The sequence below is a fragment of the Megalobrama amblycephala genome, linkage group LG5, assembly GCF_018812025.1.
Source record: "Megalobrama amblycephala isolate DHTTF-2021 linkage group LG5, ASM1881202v1, whole genome shotgun sequence".
Lineage (NCBI taxonomy): Eukaryota > Metazoa > Chordata > Actinopteri > Cypriniformes > Xenocyprididae > Megalobrama > Megalobrama amblycephala.
Genome location: NC_063048.1, coordinates 18,295,622 through 18,316,534, shown reverse-complemented (window position 1 = coordinate 18,316,534; position 20,913 = coordinate 18,295,622). Strand labels below are relative to the sequence as shown.

At 35.8% G+C, this 20,913-nt stretch overlaps 3 protein-coding genes across 6 annotated transcripts in view; 2 read left to right on the top strand and 1 right to left on the bottom strand.

Moving 5' to 3' along the window:
• Nucleotides 1–65: 65 nt before the first annotated feature.
• On the bottom strand, nucleotides 66–5,252 carry zgc:109986 (uncharacterized protein LOC553566 homolog). The gene is made up of 8 exons (XM_048190969.1): nucleotides 4,809–5,252; nucleotides 2,361–2,482; nucleotides 2,138–2,276; nucleotides 1,920–2,041; nucleotides 1,570–1,680; nucleotides 1,377–1,483; nucleotides 882–981; nucleotides 66–750 (listed from the first exon to the last, which is right to left on the bottom strand). Exons 1-8 carry the CDS (start codon nucleotides 4,903–4,905, stop codon nucleotides 628–630), a joined length of 921 nt encoding a protein of 306 aa, XP_048046926.1. The 5' UTR covers nucleotides 4,906–5,252; the 3' UTR covers nucleotides 66–627.
• Nucleotides 5,253–5,402: 150 nt separating this feature from the next.
• On the top strand, nucleotides 5,403–10,740 carry srp54 (signal recognition particle 54). 3 transcript variants are annotated; one of them, XM_048190966.1, is made up of 17 exons: nucleotides 5,403–5,505; nucleotides 5,902–6,021; nucleotides 6,163–6,264; nucleotides 6,347–6,438; nucleotides 6,524–6,608; nucleotides 6,779–6,883; nucleotides 7,006–7,072; nucleotides 7,167–7,224; nucleotides 7,316–7,466; nucleotides 7,575–7,723; nucleotides 7,810–7,910; nucleotides 8,033–8,119; nucleotides 8,240–8,313; nucleotides 8,404–8,512; nucleotides 9,486–9,656; nucleotides 9,770–9,865; nucleotides 10,055–10,740. In XM_048190966.1, exons 3-17 carry the CDS (start codon nucleotides 6,187–6,189, stop codon nucleotides 10,144–10,146), a joined length of 1,515 nt encoding a protein of 504 aa, XP_048046923.1. In that variant the 5' UTR covers nucleotides 5,403–5,505; nucleotides 5,902–6,021; nucleotides 6,163–6,186; the 3' UTR covers nucleotides 10,147–10,740. The 3 variants fall into 3 exon arrangements, with proteins under 3 accessions (XP_048046923.1, XP_048046924.1, XP_048046925.1); XM_048190967.1 differs by having other exon boundaries at nucleotides 5,405–5,505; nucleotides 5,906–6,021; XM_048190968.1 differs by lacking the exon at nucleotides 5,403–5,505 and adding an exon at nucleotides 5,570–5,682.
• A 765-nt stretch (nucleotides 10,741–11,505) lies between these two features.
• The window catches only part of sec23a (Sec23 homolog A, coat complex II component), a 33,843-nt gene continuing 24,435 nt past the window's right edge, over nucleotides 11,506–20,913 (top strand). Inside the window, exons 1-10 of one of the 2 annotated variants that reach the window (XM_048190964.1) lie at nucleotides 11,506–11,649; nucleotides 12,824–13,059; nucleotides 13,240–13,297; nucleotides 14,419–14,505; nucleotides 14,601–14,837; nucleotides 14,964–15,043; nucleotides 18,189–18,333; nucleotides 19,621–19,779; nucleotides 20,287–20,402; nucleotides 20,698–20,821. In XM_048190964.1, coding sequence (XP_048046921.1) covers nucleotides 12,839–13,059; nucleotides 13,240–13,297; nucleotides 14,419–14,505; nucleotides 14,601–14,837; nucleotides 14,964–15,043; nucleotides 18,189–18,333; nucleotides 19,621–19,779; nucleotides 20,287–20,402; nucleotides 20,698–20,821 — 1,227 coding nt within the window. In that variant the 5' untranslated portion in view covers nucleotides 11,506–11,649; nucleotides 12,824–12,838. Of the gene's footprint in view, nucleotides 11,650–12,807; nucleotides 13,060–13,239; nucleotides 13,298–14,418; nucleotides 14,506–14,600; nucleotides 14,838–14,963; nucleotides 15,044–18,188; nucleotides 18,334–19,620; nucleotides 19,780–20,286; nucleotides 20,403–20,697; nucleotides 20,822–20,913 lie in introns of both variants that reach the window. The other variant, XM_048190965.1, reaches the window with a different exon arrangement.

The following is a 20,913-nucleotide window of genomic DNA, read 5'->3' as shown; positions in this document are numbered from 1 at the left end:
AAAAGTCTAGTTTCTCATATGATTAGAAGCAGGTTTTGTGAACAAATGTACAATCATCACAATCATAAAAGGTACTAAGTTTATTTCTTCATACCCCCATGAAATGAAAATCGAAGCTTGGCCTTTTCATCCGTGTCTGTTAGTTTTGATCTATATGATAGTATACATTTAAGAGTTGACAAAAGAACTTTTACAGATATAGACATTCAAAGTAATGTACACGTGTATATATGCACACATCCCCAACTTCCTGTTTCAACAGAAAGAGTGGGACACAGAAATGCATAAGAAAAACCAAAACCAAACCAAGGAAGAGGGCACTTACAGGAAAACATAATAATAAGAAGATGAAAAAGAAGAAGAAATGCTTTAAAATGCAGCAATGCAAACATAACATGACATAAAGAGATTCTCTGACATGCATTGCTAGTTCCAATACATAGACAGTTTTAAGTACAACTCTATAATTCAACTCAACTTTAAATAAAAAAAAGTTAACCTAAATCAGGATGTTGTATGGTAAATTACATCTATTTCTATCATTTGTCCTGTTAAGCACCTCACTGAGGCTAATCATATTCATTGTTGTACTGTATCAGAAGAGTCCAGAGCTTTCTCTTCTAAGGGTCAAAGTACTCTATAAAGATGGATTTGCTTGAGAGAATCTGGATCTGTGTCATTTTTTTGATAAACTGTGTAATCAATTTGTACTTCCTCTATCCATTGGCTGAGTGCTAATGTCTCTAGGAACTGGGAAAGAAAAAAAAAACATTAGAATTATTTCATGAAATCTTGATAAAAGACTGATGTATTGAATTATACTGCCAATCACAATTAGGAGACAAATGCAGTAATATCAGAGACAGAGAAAAGCTTCTTACAACAGCATCCTGAAGTAAAGTTAGGGCTTCTTGAATGCTGGGTACAGTTACCAGCAGAGCACCTTTCTTTCGGAAATTTTGATTAATGAATAGCCAAGCTCTGAAAAAGAAAAAATGGGTCATTTTAGTGTAAACCTTATTTAAGACACAATTACTATAATAAACATAATTATTATGCAAGTCGATATTCTGATTATATCTTTTTCCAAGTACATTTTACCAATTTCAAACCACATCAATCTTAATAACTATTAATTTTGTATATCATAATTTATTAGTTAACAGGCATATAATTTATTATTGTTAACAGTCCAAAGGCCACACCTTAATTTTGCAATTTCTATAGTATCGCAAAATATATAATATTTTTATCGACTTGCATAATTATGCACGTACTATATATCATTTGTTTATTATAAAGAAAAACATTTATTTATGCATTATTCAAATAAGATCTCTGCATGTTCTTAAGTGCAATCACAGTTTGGCACTTACTGCATTTGATCACTTGGTTCCATGAAGAATTCAAAAACGTTGTTCATGATCAGAACATCTGTATTTTGAACTAAGGCCGCCTGAGAGCAGATATCTGCATGAATCACCTATGCAGGGCACATTGAACATATCTGTAAATATGGTATCCAGACAAAACAATGACCATACAAGAAAAAAAATGATGATAAATTGCCTGAATTCTGTCACTGAAGCCATATTTCTCTACAGCCATTGTTTGAAGCTTGACAAACTCGGAACTTATTTCAACCCCGACAAGCTGAGATGCCGCGCTGTAAAGGTAGCCCTGAGAAGAGAAATAAATAAGAGGGAATAATATAGATGCATCATCAGACCATGTTTTAAAAAGAAAGATAAAAGATGTAGCCTAGTGGCTACAGATCTGGGTTGGTACATAAAAGGTTGCAGGTTTAAACCCAGTAGGGCAAGGCAGGGCAATTGTTTCCATTTTAAGTACACAATAAACATCAGCTAATTCATGAGTTTATGTGTGCTTAGTTAAACAAACCATTATCAGCTATTTACCCCAAACAGCACAGCTCCTAGTCTAGATCCCACATCCACCACCAGTTTTCCAGTGAGGTCTGGAAGAACATTGTGGAATAGGAACTGGAGCTCCGGGATTGAGAATGAATGTGAGATGAACTCTGTGAAAAATTATTAATTGCATATTACGATGTTGCTTTTTTTAATTGCACGAGTTGTAATGTACATACATAACTAGTGTCCATGCAAACACTTGCCCAATGGTGCTGTTCTGTGCGATCCACAGTTGAGGCAGTAGTTGCGACTTATTTTTCCCTCCTCACACAATGAATCCACAGTTTCCTCATCATACAAGAATGCATCTACATGCACAGTGGGATGATGTTTCTGTTGAGTCTAAAAGTTTAAATATTCTTTAGGATCTACAATACTGAAGTATGCTTTGGATCTAGTACAATGCTGAACATCTAATACACAAACCTTCTGAATAGCCATAGTCTCTGAGGGAGCCATAGCCTCAAGTGGAAGGCAAGCCCTTAGGTCCTCTGCAATACTTTGAAGAATAACACTTTGGTTATCCACCAGGAAATCATCCAGATCATCTAAAAATGTAGATGAAAAACTCACTTAAGGCAGACACCACAGGATAATTAGGGTAAACATTTTAACTAATAGATAACACTATATACTTCCCCAGCTAGGGTGACCACCATCAATCAAACCAAATGTGGGACGATTACTAAGTGTGTGTGGGACAATGTGGGACATGTTAAAAAACACTAAAACACAACCTGAAGCTGTTATATAATGTCTATCTAACTTAATAAAAACATTTGTCCTCTGCCTTTCAGCTGATAAAAATACTTTGTTCTTTAGTCCCTTCCAGAAAACACCATTACATCACAATGTAACATAACATGTCTTTATTTTACATGTAATTTAAATTAAGTTAAATATCATTGACCCTAAAGGCAGCAGGCATCATGCAGATGGTCAAAATATCACCAAAATCTCATTTGTTATCTATTTAAAAAAAACAGGTACAATACATTTTTGAATGTTTTTGTTTTTAATTGTTATGGGTTCCTTATAGGCTATTACAACATTAATAATTATGATTTAGTTTTGTTATTAGGATTTTTGCTCTGTTTTTAATTCAATTCACCAAAAAAAACTTTTACATGATTAATGAACCAATGTAAAAGCAGTTCAAAACAATAATTCTAACATTATTATGACTTTACAAAAGCACATTACATTACAAAAACGAAACAACATAAACGTTAGAAGATAAATATTTTACAGCATTTAACAAATATTTTTTAACATTAATTTTAATATTTTAATTTTCACTTAAAAGGGCAAAAGAAAGCATGCATGTTTTCTTAATATTATAATTAAAAACCAACAGACTGATGAAAATACGGGACATTTTCTCAATATGCGACGTGCGGGACACGGTGTCAAAATGCTGTGCGGTACAAAGCAAAGCGGGACGGGTGGTCACCCTATCCCCAGCTGATTACTTAAAGGTGCCATAGAACGCTTTTTCACAAGATGTAATATAAGTCTAAGGTGTCCCTTGAATGTGTCTGTGAAGTTCCAGCTTAAAATACCCCATAGATTTTTTTTTTCAGTTTTTGAACTGCCTATTTTGGGGCATAATTATAAATGCGCCGATTCAGCGTGCGTCCCTTTTCCCCTTTTTGATAGTATGCTCCGTGGCTAAAGCTAACGTTACACACTGTTGGAGAGATTTATAAAGAGTGAAGTTGAGTTTATGAATTATACAGACTGCAAGTGTTTAAAAATGAAAATAATGACGGCTCTTTTCTCCGTGAATACAGTAAGAAACGATGGTAACTTTAACCACATTTAACAGTACATTAGCAACATGCTAACGAAACATTTAGAAAGACAATTTACAAATATCACTAAAAATATCATATCATGGATCATGTCAGTTATTATTGCCCCATCTGCCATTTTTCGCTATTGTCCTTGCTTGCTTACCTGCATAAAGTCTGTTGATTCGGCTGTGTTGCTCCAGACGTTAATACTGGCTGCCCTTGTCTAATGCCTTGAACATGGGCTGGCATATGCAAAATTTGGGGGCGTACATATTAATGATCCCGACAGTTACGTAACAGTCAGTGTTATGTTAAGATTCAGCTGTTCTTCAGAGGTCTTTTAAACAAATGAGATTTACATAAGGAGGAGGAAACAATGGTGTTTGAGACTCACTGTATGTCATTTACTGAACTCTAATTATTTAACTACGCCGAGGTAAATTCAATTTTCAATTCTAGGGCACCTTTAAGTTACATTAACAATTGCAAAATTGTTTATATAAGTAAATAATGTTATGTCTAAATATGCATATGAGGCATTTTCTAATTAAATATTAAAAACAGATATCTAAACATTACATAAAACCAGAATCACTGGTTTCATTTTGTTGACATTTTGTTGTATTTAGGAATAAAATGTTACAGAAATCAGGCGAATTATATATTAACCCCCCCTGTAAAAAAATTTCAGGATAGGAATAAACCTGGAAAGTTTGGTGTATGCAAGTGATACTTGCGTGGAGACCCAGTGCATTCGAGAAAATACTCATTTTGAGAAATGACTACATAAAGATATGTATTGTTAAAAATTAAAAATGGGTCTTTGCATTGTAATTACAGCGGCAAATACAAATAAACACGTAAATGTGTATTTTGGCTGTTTTCTTCTTCCCACTAGCCTGATCGAAGACCAGTTATGGAAGCAAAATAGCCCAAAATCTCAAAATTGACAAGTGCATGAAAAAACAATGATTTGCATTAAGTGTTTTGCTTTCATTCTAATAAGAACACATGCTCACATCTTGCACATAATCTAATATTTAGCTAACAAGACAATAACAAAAGTTTCTGATTTTACCTGACGTTTTCAACCATTCTAGCAGCTTTGGAAGATGTTGTCTCTCCGTCTTTGACAACACCTGTAGAATTTCATTCTTCGCGTCGTTAAAATTCATTGATTCAAGCTCTTGATACTTATTTTACGCCAAACACAATCTCGGTTGAAGGCTGTTCTATACAGTCTATGGTTGTAAGTATACTACTGAGCAACACATGGGTAGTATCAGTGGGAAGAGCGTGGTCATATTTTAAGGTAGAACTGTACGCTTGTTTAGACATCAACCTGATAAAATACTCCATATGGTAAAAAAAATTTTTATTATTTTTTATTATACGGCTTATTTAGATTTCAATGATTTTTAATGGTAAAAATGTAACTTTTTTTTTTTAAGTTGGAATCAATTTTATCTACTGCTGTTCCACCTTAAACAAACTTCCATAATTTTACCTCATGACCAACATCTCTAAAATAAAGAATATTTAAAAATATAAACTTATATTCGAATTCATATAGAGAGGTATATTAATATTGTACGCAAGTTAAATGAACAGTGAATGAAAACGAATCTAAACTATAAATAATATGTTTTCATAAAAAAAATAAAAAGTCGAACTTTTGTTTTAAACGGAAGTAAAGTTACGTCACGGGAAGTTGGGGGTTAGATGACGTTTGTAGTCGCTTTCTACTCACCGAAAAACAGCTGCTACGAGTTTAGGTAAGTAATATTTAATCGAAACCTATCTCTTTATCGTAATATATCGGCTATCGAACATTTTAAATTGACATCGATTTGACTTAAACATGAATTAAATCCTGTATTTAAGTAAATCGACAACGGTTGAGCGGGTTACAACGGCTGTCTGGCCTCTTTTCAGGATAGAGCTTTAACTGGGTCGAACTTTCAAATATATGATCTAAAACTATGATGATTTCATAATAGTTTAAATACTCATGTGTGTGCTAACATTTGTGTTTTTATGTAGTTACGATACATGGCTTAAAATGTTTCAGATTCGTCCAAATCGTACAGTCCATACTCCATAGCTGGTAATAACATAACAGCTCATCCGCGATGTTTTTGTTTAACGTTTTCTGATTTGTGTTTGCTTAGAAAGGTTGAAAACGTCATTGCGCTGGTTCCACTGAAGTCTTGAGGTTCAGAGTGAGCGGTGACAGGAGGGTTGTTTTGGGGGAAACCCCACCTCATTGGAAAGGCTCAATCACATAACAAGTAAGGAAATATACATTAGACCAATCACAGTTTTAATGTCATCACTCAAGTCTTACTCAATGCCTTTGTGACTGGAAGCTGGTCATCTGTAAAATCTTTCTTTTTTATCTTGGCTGGCTGATGTAACCACCCCTGCTGCAGGTTGACAGCTCTTTAACAGCAAAAATGGTTTTAGCTGATCTGGGGAGGAAAATAACCTCAGCTTTGAGGTCTCTCAGCAATGCCACCATCATCAACGAGGAGGTACAGTGAAAATAATGCAATTTGGGCTTGTTAAGCATTGTGGTCCATCATAAAATGTTAACATGTTTACAATCTTCCTTAGGTATTAAATGCTATGCTCAAGGAAGTCTGTGCTGCCCTGCTGGAGGCTGATGTGAATATCAAGTTGGTGAAGCAGCTTAGAGAAAATGTCAAGTATGTAACAAGAGTTTTTGTCATTTTGTGGTAAATTCCCTATTATAGAATGTGTGTTTGCTCTATAACCACTCTATGATTTCAGGGCAGCCATTGATCTGGAGGAGATGGCCTCTGGGCTGAACAAGAGAAGAATGATCCAGCATTCTGTTTTCAAGGAGCTTGTCAAGGTAAATTGTTTTTTTTTAAATTTTGTCTCTTTATATGGAGTCCTTTATGTGTATCTCAGGAGATCTCTATTTTATCTGGGAGGAGAGAAATAACATTAAACCGAATTGAATGGACTGCTAGATGATAGGACTTTATTCTAAAAGATGAATACTGAGTGCTTTTATTGCAGCTGGTGGATCCTGGAGTCAAAGCCTGGACTCCCACAAAGGGAAAGAACAACGTTATCATGTTTGTGGGTCTGCAGGGCAGTGGGAAAACCACAACATGTTCTAAGGTAAGGAATTTTTGGGTATTTGCCCAGATTTTATAGACCTTTTACAGACCTTTTAGTTTATACACCTCTTTTTATACAGTTAATCGCACAAGCAAGAATCTCTTTTTTCCCCTTTTTATTAGTTGGCATACTACTACCAAAGAAAAGGATGGAAAACATGTTTGATTTGTGCCGACACATTCAGAGCAGGTAAAGTTGGCTCTGTCTTTACATGTATTTGCACACTAATACTTTCTGTACTTCAGGGGAAAAAGTCAAATTGTTTTGCTTGTTTTTTTTAAAGGTGCCTTCGACCAACTCAAGCAAAACGCAACAAAAGCCAGAATACCCTTTTATGGCAGGTAATAAAAGCATTATTTCCCATACCCAACAGTTACAGTTGTATTTGCTTGTCAAATCTAATCATTGATTCATATTGGTGTGAATTAATAGTTACACAGAGATGGATCCCGTGATCATAGCTTCAGAGGGTGTGGAAAAATTCAAGACAGAAAACTTTGAAATAATCATTGTGGACACTAGTGGTAGACATAAACAGGAAGACTCACTTTTTGAAGAAATGCTTCAAGTGTCAAATGCTGTGGTAAGTGAAAGGCTTCCTCTGTTTTGATAATATCAAGCAGCAATAAGATGGTAAAATATAAGTGATATAAGCGTGATGCTTCGTGACCGTTATTGTCCATTCCCACAGCAACCTGACAACATAGTGTATGTGATGGACGCCTCCATTGGTCAGGCTTGTGAGGCTCAGGCTAAGGCCTTCAAAGACAAGGTAGATGTGGCTTCTGTTATTGTCACCAAACTGGACGGCCATGCCAAGGGTGGTGGTGCACTCAGTGCGTAAGTACACACTTTATGCTTTGTACTTTCAGCAATTACTGTAAGTAAATAAATGAAAGAGCTGACAGAAAAATGTATGTTTACAGTGTGGCGGCCACAAAGAGTCCCATCATTTTTATCGGCACAGGCGAGCACATTGACGACTTCGAGCCTTTCAAGACTCAGCCCTTCATAAGCAAACTGCTTGGTGAGGTTTGAATATATTGAGCTGCTTTTAAAACTTTTAGGTGAAAGCTTTAAACAAACATTTGATTGTTGTTGGATGTTGGAACTGTGCTATTTATGCTACAATTCTTATTTTTCCTCTAGGTATGGGAGATATTGAGGGACTGATTGACAAAGTAAACGAACTAAAGCTCGATGACAACGAGGAGCTAATTGACAAGCTCAAACATGGTAACTATAATATTATTTCTATAAGAATGTGTATTTTTTGTGTAAGTGCCATTTTTTTGGCAAAAGGATATTTTCTAGTGTGTTTTTTTCACTAACAGATGTGATATTTATTTCTTTTAGGTCAGTTTACACTCAGGGACATGTATGAACAGTTTCAGAACATCATGAAAATGGGACCTTTTGGTCAGATCATGGTAATGCCAACCTTAACTGAAAGAATATCTAATTATGATTATCCACTGAGTAGTTCTTTTCTCACAATTTTTGTTTTTCTTTGTCTTTAGGGCATGATCCCAGGCTTTGGAACAGATTTCATGAGCAAAGGAAATGAGCAGGAGTCTATGGCCAGACTAAAGAAACTCATGACAATAATGGATAGTATGAATGACCAGGGTATGTGCTTTTTAAATTCTTCTAATACTGTCTTATAAGAAATAATGCATTGACTAGACTAAATAGAGTGCTGCCGGCGTGATGTCAAACCCCAAAATTCTGGAAGAAATTTGCTAGTGCTTCCCTCGAGATTTTCCTATTGGTTTTTAAATGGGTTTTGTTACCTTTTTTTTCTTCTTTTTAACTTTTCTCTGTACACACAAGTTGCAAATGTGCATTGAATGTTGTTTACACTAATCAATTGTTCCAGAAGGTGGCGACACTGGCCCTGGGCGTTGTTTCACAGTAGACTAAAACTAAAGAAACGGAACAACAACAAATTTCCAGAGACTGCAACAAACGCCCGCATTGACAAGTGCTTGTGTGATGGGTTGTGAGATGGCCTCAACTTTAGTTTATAAGAATACAAAGGCATTTTTATCGGTCATAACTTCTGGAGAAAAATAGTGCAGACACTGGACAAAGATGAAACTTTGTAGAGCGTCAGCGTTTGCACACGATATCAAATGCAGTATACTTTGAAAGACTATGCATTTGACTGTACGGTAACGCTAGCGTATGTGTGAATAAAACAAAGTATACTTTAGGCTTTAGACACTCTGTTCTACAGTGTAATCTGCACACACTCACACCTCAAACGTGCTTAACAAACCAGTTTCAAAATTTGTGTTTTCGGGTGTGTGTAATTTATGTTGTAGGAAAAAACAACACGTCAAGTTGTTTACCAAAGACCTTATTTTATTCATACATTTAAAAAAAAAAAAAAAAAAAAAAAAAAAAAATATATATATATATATATATATATATATATATATATATATATATATATATATATATATAGGAAAATCTTGAGGGAATCACTGGCGAATTAGACTTCCGGGTTTTGACGTCACCACAGCACTCTATTGGAAAGTTTCAGGCATAGTTTTGAACTAGACCGGTTCAGTTAACGTATTGTGGTTTTTCAACTCAGAACTTGACAACAAAGATGGTGCCAAGCTCTTCAGTAAGCAGCCTAACCGCATCCAGCGAGTGGCCCGGGGATCTGGAGTGGCTACCAGGGATGTACAAGAGTTGCTCACACAGTACACAAAGTTTGCTCAGATGGTCAAGAAGATGGGAGGCATTAAAGGCTTGTTTAAAGGTTGAGTGAATTTTATCCAATACTTGTGAACAAACTGAACATGATATATTTCAAATTGTTTTAGTTTCATTAAGCATTTAAAATCAGTGACTCATGGTATCGTTGATTTGAAGGAGGGGACATGTCCAAGAATGTCAACCCATCACAGATGGCGAAACTGAACCAGCAGATGGCTAAAATGATGGATCCCAGAGTCCTTCATCACATGGGTATGAGCTCAATTAATACCCTAACATTCTTTAGTTTTTGCTAGCCTATTGATTTACCTTCACTAAAGATGGGGCAGTTGTTGCATGCAAGAATCTGCTTAAAAAGACCTAACCTTAAAACTATTTTTGAATATTGATTACGGTTGTAGAAGCCTTACTTAATGACAACTATCTTTTGTTTCTTGCAAGGTGGCATGGCCGGACTGCAGTCCATGATGAGGCAGTTTCAGCAGGGAGCTGCTGGCAACATGAAAGGCATGATGGGATTTAACAATATGTGAACCCCTAAACTCCTGCAAACAGAGGATGCAAAAGACTCTGATGGTTTTAGCGAACAAGACCTGGGTATATGAAGATGGTTTGATTTCTGTGTCTTGCCACACATAATTTAATTCTTTAAAAGGTGTAAAACATTTAATAAAAGCTCATTTACATGTAAAGCCCAGTGTTTCTGGAGCAGAATTGATCATGTGGACTGTTAGAAGAACTTCTGCTTCCTGAGATCAAGTCCAGCGATTGTTTAAAATGTCTTGTGATGTCAGAGCGTGCTCGTCTTGGCAAATATACACACGGACATCTGAGTGCTTCACAATATTGTCAGGCTAACTGACAACTGACCACTTTCACTATCTCTAAACTGGTTTAAAGTTAAAGCCGAAAGGTTATATGATTTTACAGTAATTGCTATGACCATCTTCATAGCATAAGATTTTCGTGAGTAGAAATCATGGTTTATTGTATAATTGACTGTTTTTGATTTCTTGATTTGCCATAGAAAAGCTTTGGCTTTGTATCAGAGATAAAGTAGTTGGAAAAGAGTATGTGGCAATATTTTGTCATAATGTTATAATAAAATTTATATGGCAACATTTTAACAGCAGTTGTCTTATTATCCTCTTTGATTATGCTGTAGTTATGTTGTCAAATATTTTACTTGTTTTTTTTAACAGGCTGACTATACTACTTGCACTGTTTATTATGTACATTTGTAATCCAGACTTTACAAAGCAATAGCTAGTCAAATATGCACAGAGATTAGTTGGTAATATGTTTGTTGTATCCCTGGTTAAATGATTGTAATTGGCTAAAAAAAATTGGAAATTACAAAAATGTATTTAAATTGTAAATTCTTTCAGTGAGTGTAAATTGTTCACATTTTAAAATTTGTATTACTTTTAATGCTAAAATAAAACTAAGGAAACTGCAAATTAAATATAATGATGCATCATGAAATATACATTAAATGTTTGTAAAAAGATTTTATTGTTTGTTAAAAGTCGTCTTTAATACTTAAATTGTATTCATTACAGTTAAAATTGAATACATATTGATCCAATTAATTCCATGTGGGAAACCGATTTTCCTTCTAATATAATTATATAAAACGTTTTTATATTGAACAACTACAAAATCAAGTTTACAATATTTTCATTGCATGAAAATAATGGTAATCATAAAAAGTGAGTAAAATGAGTGTTAAAAATAGATAAAATACATCACTAGGCCTACTTAATTAATATTAATAATACATTGGTAAACATGTAAAATTATTTTAATTGAAGTAAATTATTTTTTCCTTGTAAAATTATCTTGAATATAATGCATGTGCTCAAAAATAAAGTGTATAATCCAACTCTTGAAATGCATCATGAAATGAGGGGCTCTTGACGTGGCACCGACTCCATGTTGAGTTGCTACGTCATCAGCCCGAGAGCTCGCTCGAGCCCGTGAGCGCGCTGTCACTGACTGAGAGTCTCCGAGGAGACACAAAATCAAGGCTACAGGTACGTCAAAACACAACTTACCCTTTACAACTAGATGATTATTTCCATTACGATAATGATTCGATCATTGATGACTATTGTAAAGCGTTAAATGGACTGTAGCTCAAGAAACCGAGCGTTTAAAGGGCATTTAGCTTGAAGTCGATGTTGAATGGAAGCATCAACATGTCTACATCAACAAGCAGGTCATCACAGGGTATGTTTAGTGAAATGTTTAATCAGGTCTTCAAGATGTAGTTGTAGCACTCAAGTTGCTTTATTGTTGATGTGAGCTGATTAATATTCCCTAAGCTATCGAACTAGCTTTCTGTGGCTAATTCTGGAGGGTGGGCTGACGCCCCCAGTGGATCCATATAGTTCAAGTAAACTAAACAAAAATAAACTAAACTTATGTAGCAAAGTAGGATGTGTCAGTATAGCTAACTATAGTTGTGTCTTTCCTTGCGAGAAATATACATATCTTCCTACTTTTGCTATTAGCTTTGTAATGTTAGAATAGTCACTTATTTAAAAACTCGGCAGACTTTTGCATTGTTTGTTTGTTGTTTAATTATTACTATTCTGTATCCTATTTTTTCTCCAAAACTGTTGTAATTTGCACATTTGGCTGTTTTGAATGTGTGTTTTCCTTCATTGGTTTGTGTTCTTCTCATCTGCACATGTGGCATTTTGTTGGTGCTTATCTGTAGTTATGGTCTGTGAAGTGTTTTAAACTGGGGTCTTTTATCTATTATATTTTAGGAAGGGGGTTCCTTACAAAGTTTATCGTATATTGATGACCTCTGCGTCAAAAAGTTTGAAAACCTTTGTTTATGCTTCAAAACCTGCTTCCACCTAGTAGACAACATTTTTGTGCATCAAAGTGAAATGCCTACCTAGATGGCATTTGGCATCATAGATGCTTTCTATCTCTTATCTCATTACAGCTTTTAATGGTGTGTGATGAGACATTATAGTTTGCCCTGTGTCCAAAGGGTAATGATGAATAAGACTGGGTTGGCCTGTCTCTGTAATTTACACACAGATCAGATTGCATGTCTTATTTGAATACATCACTGTGTCTGTAGTGACTGTTGAATTACTTGATCTTTTAGTTGTTCCTCAATTAAGACACCATTACAGGGAAATCAATAGTGCTCCATTGGTTTATCTGTAAAGACTGTATAACTCGTAGATTCCAGAGGGTGCTATGGCGACCTTCCAGGAGTTCATCCAGCAGAACGAGGACCGCGATGGTGTCCGTTTCAGTTGGAACGTTTGGCCGTCCAGTCGTCTGGAAGCCACGCGTATGGTGGTTCCGGTGGCCTCCCTGTTCACCCCGTTGAAAGAGCGGCCGGATCTTCCCCCGATTCAGTACGAGCCGGTGCTGTGCAGCCGGGCCACGTGCAGAGCTGTGCTCAATCCTCTGTGGTAAGTCGGCTAAGTCAGAGCAGACAGCATAATGAGTTCACAGATGGAGGATCTACTTCTTATCCATTGCAATAATTTCCAAATAAACACATTTATTATGAAAGCTGGATACATTATATGCGATGCTCTAATATAATTATGCTTCTGGTTTTTTTCTTTTTCCATTGTTTACACAATCAGTCAAGTGGATTACAGAGCAAAACTCTGGGCGTGCAACTTCTGTTATCAGAGAAATCAGGTAAAGTCATTGCAGTTTTAAAAGGTATAGGGCTGAAGCTAACAAATTTTGAAAATAAAAAAAAAACATTTCAGTTAAGAATCCATTATTTACAAAATTGTTATTCCACATCCTACCCACATCCTTGTCCTCAAAATATAATGCAATTTGAAGGCAATGTAAATATAGTGAATGTATAGAGGGTATGCAATGACGTCACTTTCCTGCCCAAACACGCCCCCTCAGCTGGACTGAGTGGTAAAAGAGCCTGCTGCTTGACTGGATTTAATAGGAGAAACTGTGAAAACAAGAGTAAAACAAATGATTATCCGTTTAAACTAAAGGTTGGACTTGATATAGTGTTCCTTACAACTTACCAAAGATCCAGTGATCCATGGATACTGACATGCAGCCAGGAATCATGTTTCCTGACATTCATGTGCCTGATTTCGACACCGGGGAAATGCATAGATCAAATTTGCCTGTGAACACTTTATATAAATACAATATAGATAAGTCTAAATCCAGGGGATCACTTATATCAATATTATATATATCACCCAGTCCTAAAACTTGTATAGTTTTTGTCAGTGTTTATTGAAAAACATCCAATTATGCAGAATATAAAATGCTAAACATTTAATTGATGAGTTATCAACACAATATATAACAATACAATATATAGAGCATAATTTTACTTCAAAATTTGAGACAAAATGATAACTGCTAATCCACTTTTCTCTGCCTGGAGTCCAGTTGTTTCTGTAAATTGCAGTGATCCATTTGCTTCTCTTTTCTGTGGCTTTCGGCAGTCTGTAAAAATATACCTCAGTTTTCTAGTCAAATCTATCTGTACAATCAATTGCACAGCTCTTTCCTGTTTTAGATGTGTTTTGTGCATTGTGTGTGCATTCACGATGTAAACCAATGCTGCTACTCAGTCTTTTTGTCATTTTTTTTATATGTGAATGTATATACCAAAGGCTCTGTGCAATTACGTGACTAATCAATAATCAAATTCGTTCTTGATTATTTTCATTATCGACTTTATCGATTAGTTGTTGCATCCCTGGAAAAGTGCATTGCATTTTTAAAAGTGTAATTTAATTATTGGCATAAACAATATCCATGTCCTGTCATAGTTCCCACCAACTTATGCTGGAATATCAGAGGTCAACCAACCTGCTGAGCTTCTCCCACAGTTCTCCACTATTGAATATGTTGTCCAGGTAACCCCTCAAATAACTACCTTTCTTTGTCATATAAATACTGAACACTAGAACTGGATTCATGAATAGCAACTCATTCTGTTTCTTTTCTGTAGCGTGGTCCACAGATGCCCCTGAACTTCCTGTATGTGGTGGACACATGTATGGAAGATGATGATCTGCAGGCGCTGAAAGAGTCACTTCAGATGTCCCTAAGCCTGCTGCCTCCCACTGCTCTGGTGGGCCTCATTACATTTGGACGCATGGTCCAAGTTCACGAGCTGGGCTGTGAAGGCATCTCTAAGAGCTACGTCTTCAGGGGCACCAAAGACCTCAGTGCTAAACAGCTCCAGGTGAAGAATATTGTCCTGCTGCCAAATGGATTTGCATGAGAAACTAATTTAAAGAGTTTGACTGAACTAGTCGGCAAAAATTTCTCTTAATATGCAATATTTTAATTTCATGAATCTTGTGTACAGGAGATGCTTGGATTAAGTAAACCAGCTGCAGCACAGGCAGGCCGAGGTCCACAACAGCCTCAGGTTCCTCCTTCAAACAGGTGAGCTAAATTCAACTTTAACTCTTCAGGCGATATAGATGAATAATTAAATTGCATAATCAAATTGATGCTCTCAAGAATCTTGACAACTGTTCACAGGGCAACTTCTGTTTTCTTCTATATATTTAAAGGGGTCATGATATGAGAAATCAAATTTGCCTTGATCTTTTGATATATAAGAGGTCTTTGTACCATTTAAAGCATTCTGCAAGTTTCATAGCTTAAAACGTCCTCCTCCTTATAAACAAAGCATTTATTTAGGGGCCATTTACACTACACCATTTTCAACTAAAAACAGAACACTTTATATGCATTTTGGCCATTAATTTACACCACATCAGTGATTTGGGCACCTGAAAAATTTTGGAAAAGTTTTTCAAAGTGCACGTTTTTGAAAACGATACCATTTATTTTCACAGTGTAAACTACAAAAACGCGAATTTGTGAAATTGGTAATGTCATGTGCACGCGTATTATGTGTTCAGTCTATGACAATGCCAACTACTGGCCTGGCATGAATAATACAGCATTTTTAGTCGTTTTCACAAAACTGTGTGAACGGGGATTATTTTGACAACATTGTCATCTGTACGTGAAAAATGCAAAGAAAAAACTCTGTTTGTAGTACAGTGTACAGCATAAATGAGTACACCCCCTCTGAACAAATACAAAAGATGTATTTTCTTTATGATCACTAATACAATTCATGGAAAGATGGCAAAACTAAAATCTATTAAACATATACATCATAAAAACTGAGAAATATATGTCATTAATAGCCAAAAAATAAGTAAATTAACCAATTTTGTTTAAATTAAGGATTGCAGAAATGAGTACACCCTAGATTTAATTCAACAAATGTATAATATTCTAGCACTTAGTATGCCCTCCATAATTTTGAATATACTGCTCTGACCCTTCTTGGCACGGAGTGTACAAGCTCATGACAAATTATCACATCTGTCCTGTTTAACTCCTGGATGATGAGCTCCTTAAATGCCCTGATCATTAATGTGGAGTGTTGCTCCACTCATCACTACAGAATCCCCCACAGGTGCTCAAGAGTGATAAGATTGAGTGCAAAACATATCCACAGAAGTTTTTTCACCTTGGAAGAATGCATATCCTCATTTTCATGTTGAAAAAATGCCCAACAATGCAGGGAATGAGGAAAGGGTAACATCTTCTGTTTCAATTTTGTGTATTAAATTACACAGTGGTGTGGGAATTCATGACAGCATTGATAAAGCACAACTCCCTCATACCTTCAGCACTCATTCATCCCTATATAAGAGCTTTACTACCACTGAACTTTACTGTGGGAACCAGGCACTTCTCACTGTACTCCTCCTCTAGCAACACCATAACATTTTGGATGCTGTTAGATCCAAAATGATTGATTTGGTCTCATGAGACCAGAGTATTGATTCCCAGAATCTATATTTTGTAAATATGGGCTTTGGAAATGGCTTAATTGTGCTTTGGTTATAGTAGGTAGTTCCAATGAAAACAACAACCATGCATGTCATTTCTGCAGGCTGCATCTTACTCTGTGAGATAAACAGTCACTCTTTTCATAGCTTTTGCTGGCTCTGAGACACTCGCTTAGTATTTCTCCTGCTCTTTGTCTAGCAAAAAAATCCCTCATCACTAAATGAAAGCTTAAAATGAAGGCCTGATTATTTCAGAGGCCTTGTCAAGGCCATTGTTTTTGAATTTCTGTGTTACTTTTGCTATATTTTCACACTTAAAACAATGATTTGGTATTCCTCTTGTAGCACTGTCCTCTTTTGTGCTAAGAAATAAGTCTCCTGACAGTTCTCTCCCAAGTGCTTCCATTGTTGTCAGCATTAAGTCTGAGAATGATTCAGTGGGCTATATAACACTTTTAAATGTCAAGAAATTACTTCTCTTTAAATGTGTTGGTTCAACATACTTACCTGTTGATCAAACATTGCCTTAAACTTACACCAGAACATTTTTATTCCATTTTATTTAGTAACTTCTAGGAGGGTGTACTCATTTTTGCTACACAACATTTTATCACCTTGATAAGAAAATCTTATTTTCCTGAATAATTTTGACAAGTTTCTTTGGTAATTGATTAAGCAGACTTGCTGGAACATTATATCTCTAAAGAACCCTAACATGTCTTCTAAGTAATTGAGTAATTGCTGAATTTTAGAAGTTTCAGACGGGGTGTACTCATTTATGCTGTGCACTGTATATCAATGTTATGTAAACATACCCTTAATCAAGCTCCAAAAATGGCTCTTTTTGATATTGCGGGATCTGTGACGTCACATGGGCATATGACTGCCTCCAGAGCAAGACACTGATGAATAGTTTTACATCATTGCACCATTCAGTCACTTAACGGCTGACATTTACCTACACTGGATGTGAGCGTTGTGTCAAAAGAAAATAGAACCCTTTATAATCACTGAGGCTGTCTACACTGGATACAGTATACAGATGCACATTCAGTTTCTGACGTACTCTGACGTGCTTGAGTCTGTCGACAACAGGACAAATGGAAGAGTGAAAGAATGTTCACTTTGACTCGTTCAGTTTAAACAGCTCGTTTGCATCTCTTTACAAACTTTACAAGGATCGCAGCATCAGAAACAAGTGGGTGGTTTATTTTAATGCTGTCCCAGATCGTGTCGAAGGATTATGTTTGTTATGGAGAGTTCGCAAAGAAACTTTTGTTAAAAATATGAAGCAGCCAACGGTATCGGATCTGACAGTAGCTGCATCACAAACTGTAAGTAAGTGATTTCATAATGTTTTGTATGTAAATGATGGTTTAATATGGATAATGTTTTCAAAACACTTACGTGCAAAAGATAATGGTTGTTGATACTGTCCTATGCAAGGACGTTAGCCAATCATAATAATGGCCTTAAAGGAGCCGCCTCTTAAAATGGAATTACAAGGGATCAGAGGGTCAGAATGAAGGTTGAAAATAATAGTTTTTTGAACTATATATTTGTTTGTTTTTGCAAAAAAACTGTATTAACGTTATAAGTGAAACTCAAGGAACATATTAAAATAAAATAAAAAAAATCCATGTCATGACCCCTTTAACATATCTTTGGAGTTGTGTTGGAATATGGTGGTCACTGATTGTATATGTGCTCAGGTTTCTTCAACCAGTACAGAAGATAGATATGAATCTGACGGATTTGCTGGGAGAGCTGCAGAGAGACCCCTGGCCCGTCACTCAAGGCAAACGACCACTGAGATCACTCGGAGTGGCTCTTTCCATTGCTGTTGGTCTGTTAGAGGTGACTGACAGGATTTATGTTATTATCTTGTTGTGATGGTTTGCCAGCCGCAGTTACAAAATTATAAGTTAACACCACCAGTTTGGACACACCTTTTCAATCTTTATTACTGTTATCCACACTTTTGAGTAGAGCTACACGATTATTGTTAAAACATTGCAATACTGATTCATACACCCACACAATTTTTATTCCTAAATAAAAATGATTCAGCTATGTGTATTAAACGTTTGACAGATATGATCACAGCAGAACATTAAAATCTGTGTTTGCACTCCAGCTGACCCAGAGAGAGCAGTTGCCATTTATATATGAAACATCTTCACAGTCTTTTTAACCACGCAGTATCATTATTTCTGTTACAATAATTCAAATTATCACACAAGTACTGGCATAAAAGTTCAAGTAACACTTTAGTATGGGAAACAATTCTCACTTTTAACTAGTTGTTTATTAGCTTGGATATTGGCTGTTTATTAGTACTTATAAAGCACATATTAATGCCATGACCATATTCTACATCCCTAAATCCTACCCTATATCTAAACTTAAACACTATAACCACCTTACTAACTATTAATAAGCAGTAAGTTAAGAGTTTGAGGCTAAAGTCATAGTTAATAGTGAATATGTGTTCCCCATATCAAAGTGTTACCAAAGATTATAGTTTGGATATGAACACTGATGTCTACAGTAGTGATCAAAATATAGTAAATCACCTTTTGAAAGTAACTGGACACTTCAAATATAGATTGTGTCAGTTACATCATTACACCAGTAGGGGGAGGAATGCAACTCTTAAAAACATTAATTCAAGAGATTGGTTCCAAAACAGTAATGAAACAAGTGAAGTCTTGATTCAAGTCATTCATTCAAAATGATTTTTTTTAATTGTTTTTTAAATAGACTGCAGCAATTAACATTTTGTCAGAACCTCTAGTAAATGACCTTATTGTGTTTAGTTGTATATTCAGAATCATAGGAGAATCATGATCTCTATTTAAAACAAAATGTTGAAGAAGTTCCCATATATGTTGAGTAATTGCTGACTGCTTTTTTCACTATTCTGCTCAGAAATGCATATTTTGTAATGAAAAATATAGTTCTCTAAAAACTTCATATGTAGGCACAATTTATAGTTGCATTATATTTATATTTGTACTAAGCCTTTATCTCAAAATGTTTTTAAGATTATGAAATGCATCAATTAAAATTAAATTAAATTGGTTGTCTTACACTAGCTTTGTGCTTGTTATTTTTTCCCCTCCATTTACTTCCCTCTTGTAGTGCACTTACCCTAACACTGGCGCTCGCATCATGGCTTTCATCGGTGGACCTGCCACTCAGGGTCCAGGCATGGTGGTTGGAGATGAACTGAAAACACCGATTAGATCCTGGCACGACATCGAGAAGGACAATGCCAAGTTCATGAAGAAAGCCACTAAAGTGAGTTTTCCCGTATTTGTTGTCTGTATGATTGGCTTGGTAGAAGTACCAACATCCTGGTGGTACCAATGCTTTCATGAAGGTGAAGTCTCTTCAGGTGGCTGTACTGTTGACTGATGGGTTTTAAAATTGTAATGTCACAGAGGTACATTGGAAAGTTCACATTCAAACTGATGTCTGCATTCTTTGCTATTTGACATTTCAGAGCAGAACACAGTAATATCTGAGTGTTATTATCTGGAAAAACATCTGCATATATTTTTTTTCATAGAACATACATGTGAAAACTGGCAATTAGCTGGTCTTAAAAAGTGATTCTCATAATTATTACTGGAATTGAGGTTACATTTATGCATTTGACACACTTACGAGACCCAAGTACTTGCTTTCCAAGCCCATGACCTTGGCATAGATAATGCCATGCTCCACTGTGTGGGCTACAGGAAAGCATTCCCAAATTAGTTTAAAGTTTTTATACACATTTAAAATAGTATCATTCCCTTGTAGCACTATGAAGCCTTGGCCAATCGTGCTGCCGCCAATGGACACATCGTTGATATTTATGCGTGTGCTCTGGATCAGACAGGATTACTGGAAATGAAGTGCTGCACCAACTATACAGGGTAAGTGGCTCAAAAAGTGGCTCAGTTTTCTTTTTTTACATTTCAGCATGCTGACTGCGTATGATTAGAGATTTGAGGTGACTATGGTGCATATTAATGCATGTTGAGAGTCAGGAAAACAAATGTAGACATATTTCTATCCCAAGATTTTCAGTATGAGCGAACACTTATTCAAAAATGTGTGAAACTCTCTGCCTTTGCCATTGTGCTACCAAACTGATTGTGTACTTGTATTCTTGAAGACAGTCTTTGGACTTACATACAATGCACCTTTCTGCTTTTCCTTAAATGGCAGGGGTTATATGGTCATGGCGGACTCTTTCAACACATCTCTGTTCAAGCAAACTTTCCAGAGAGTTTTCACTAAAGACGTGCAAGGTTCCTTTAAGATGGCACTTGCAGGGACTCTGGAAATTAAGGTGGCTTGCTTTTTCTTTTTTACATAATTTTTAATTTCTAATTGTCTTGTCTTGGCTATTTTAATTAATTACTTTATTATTTAATTGTGCTA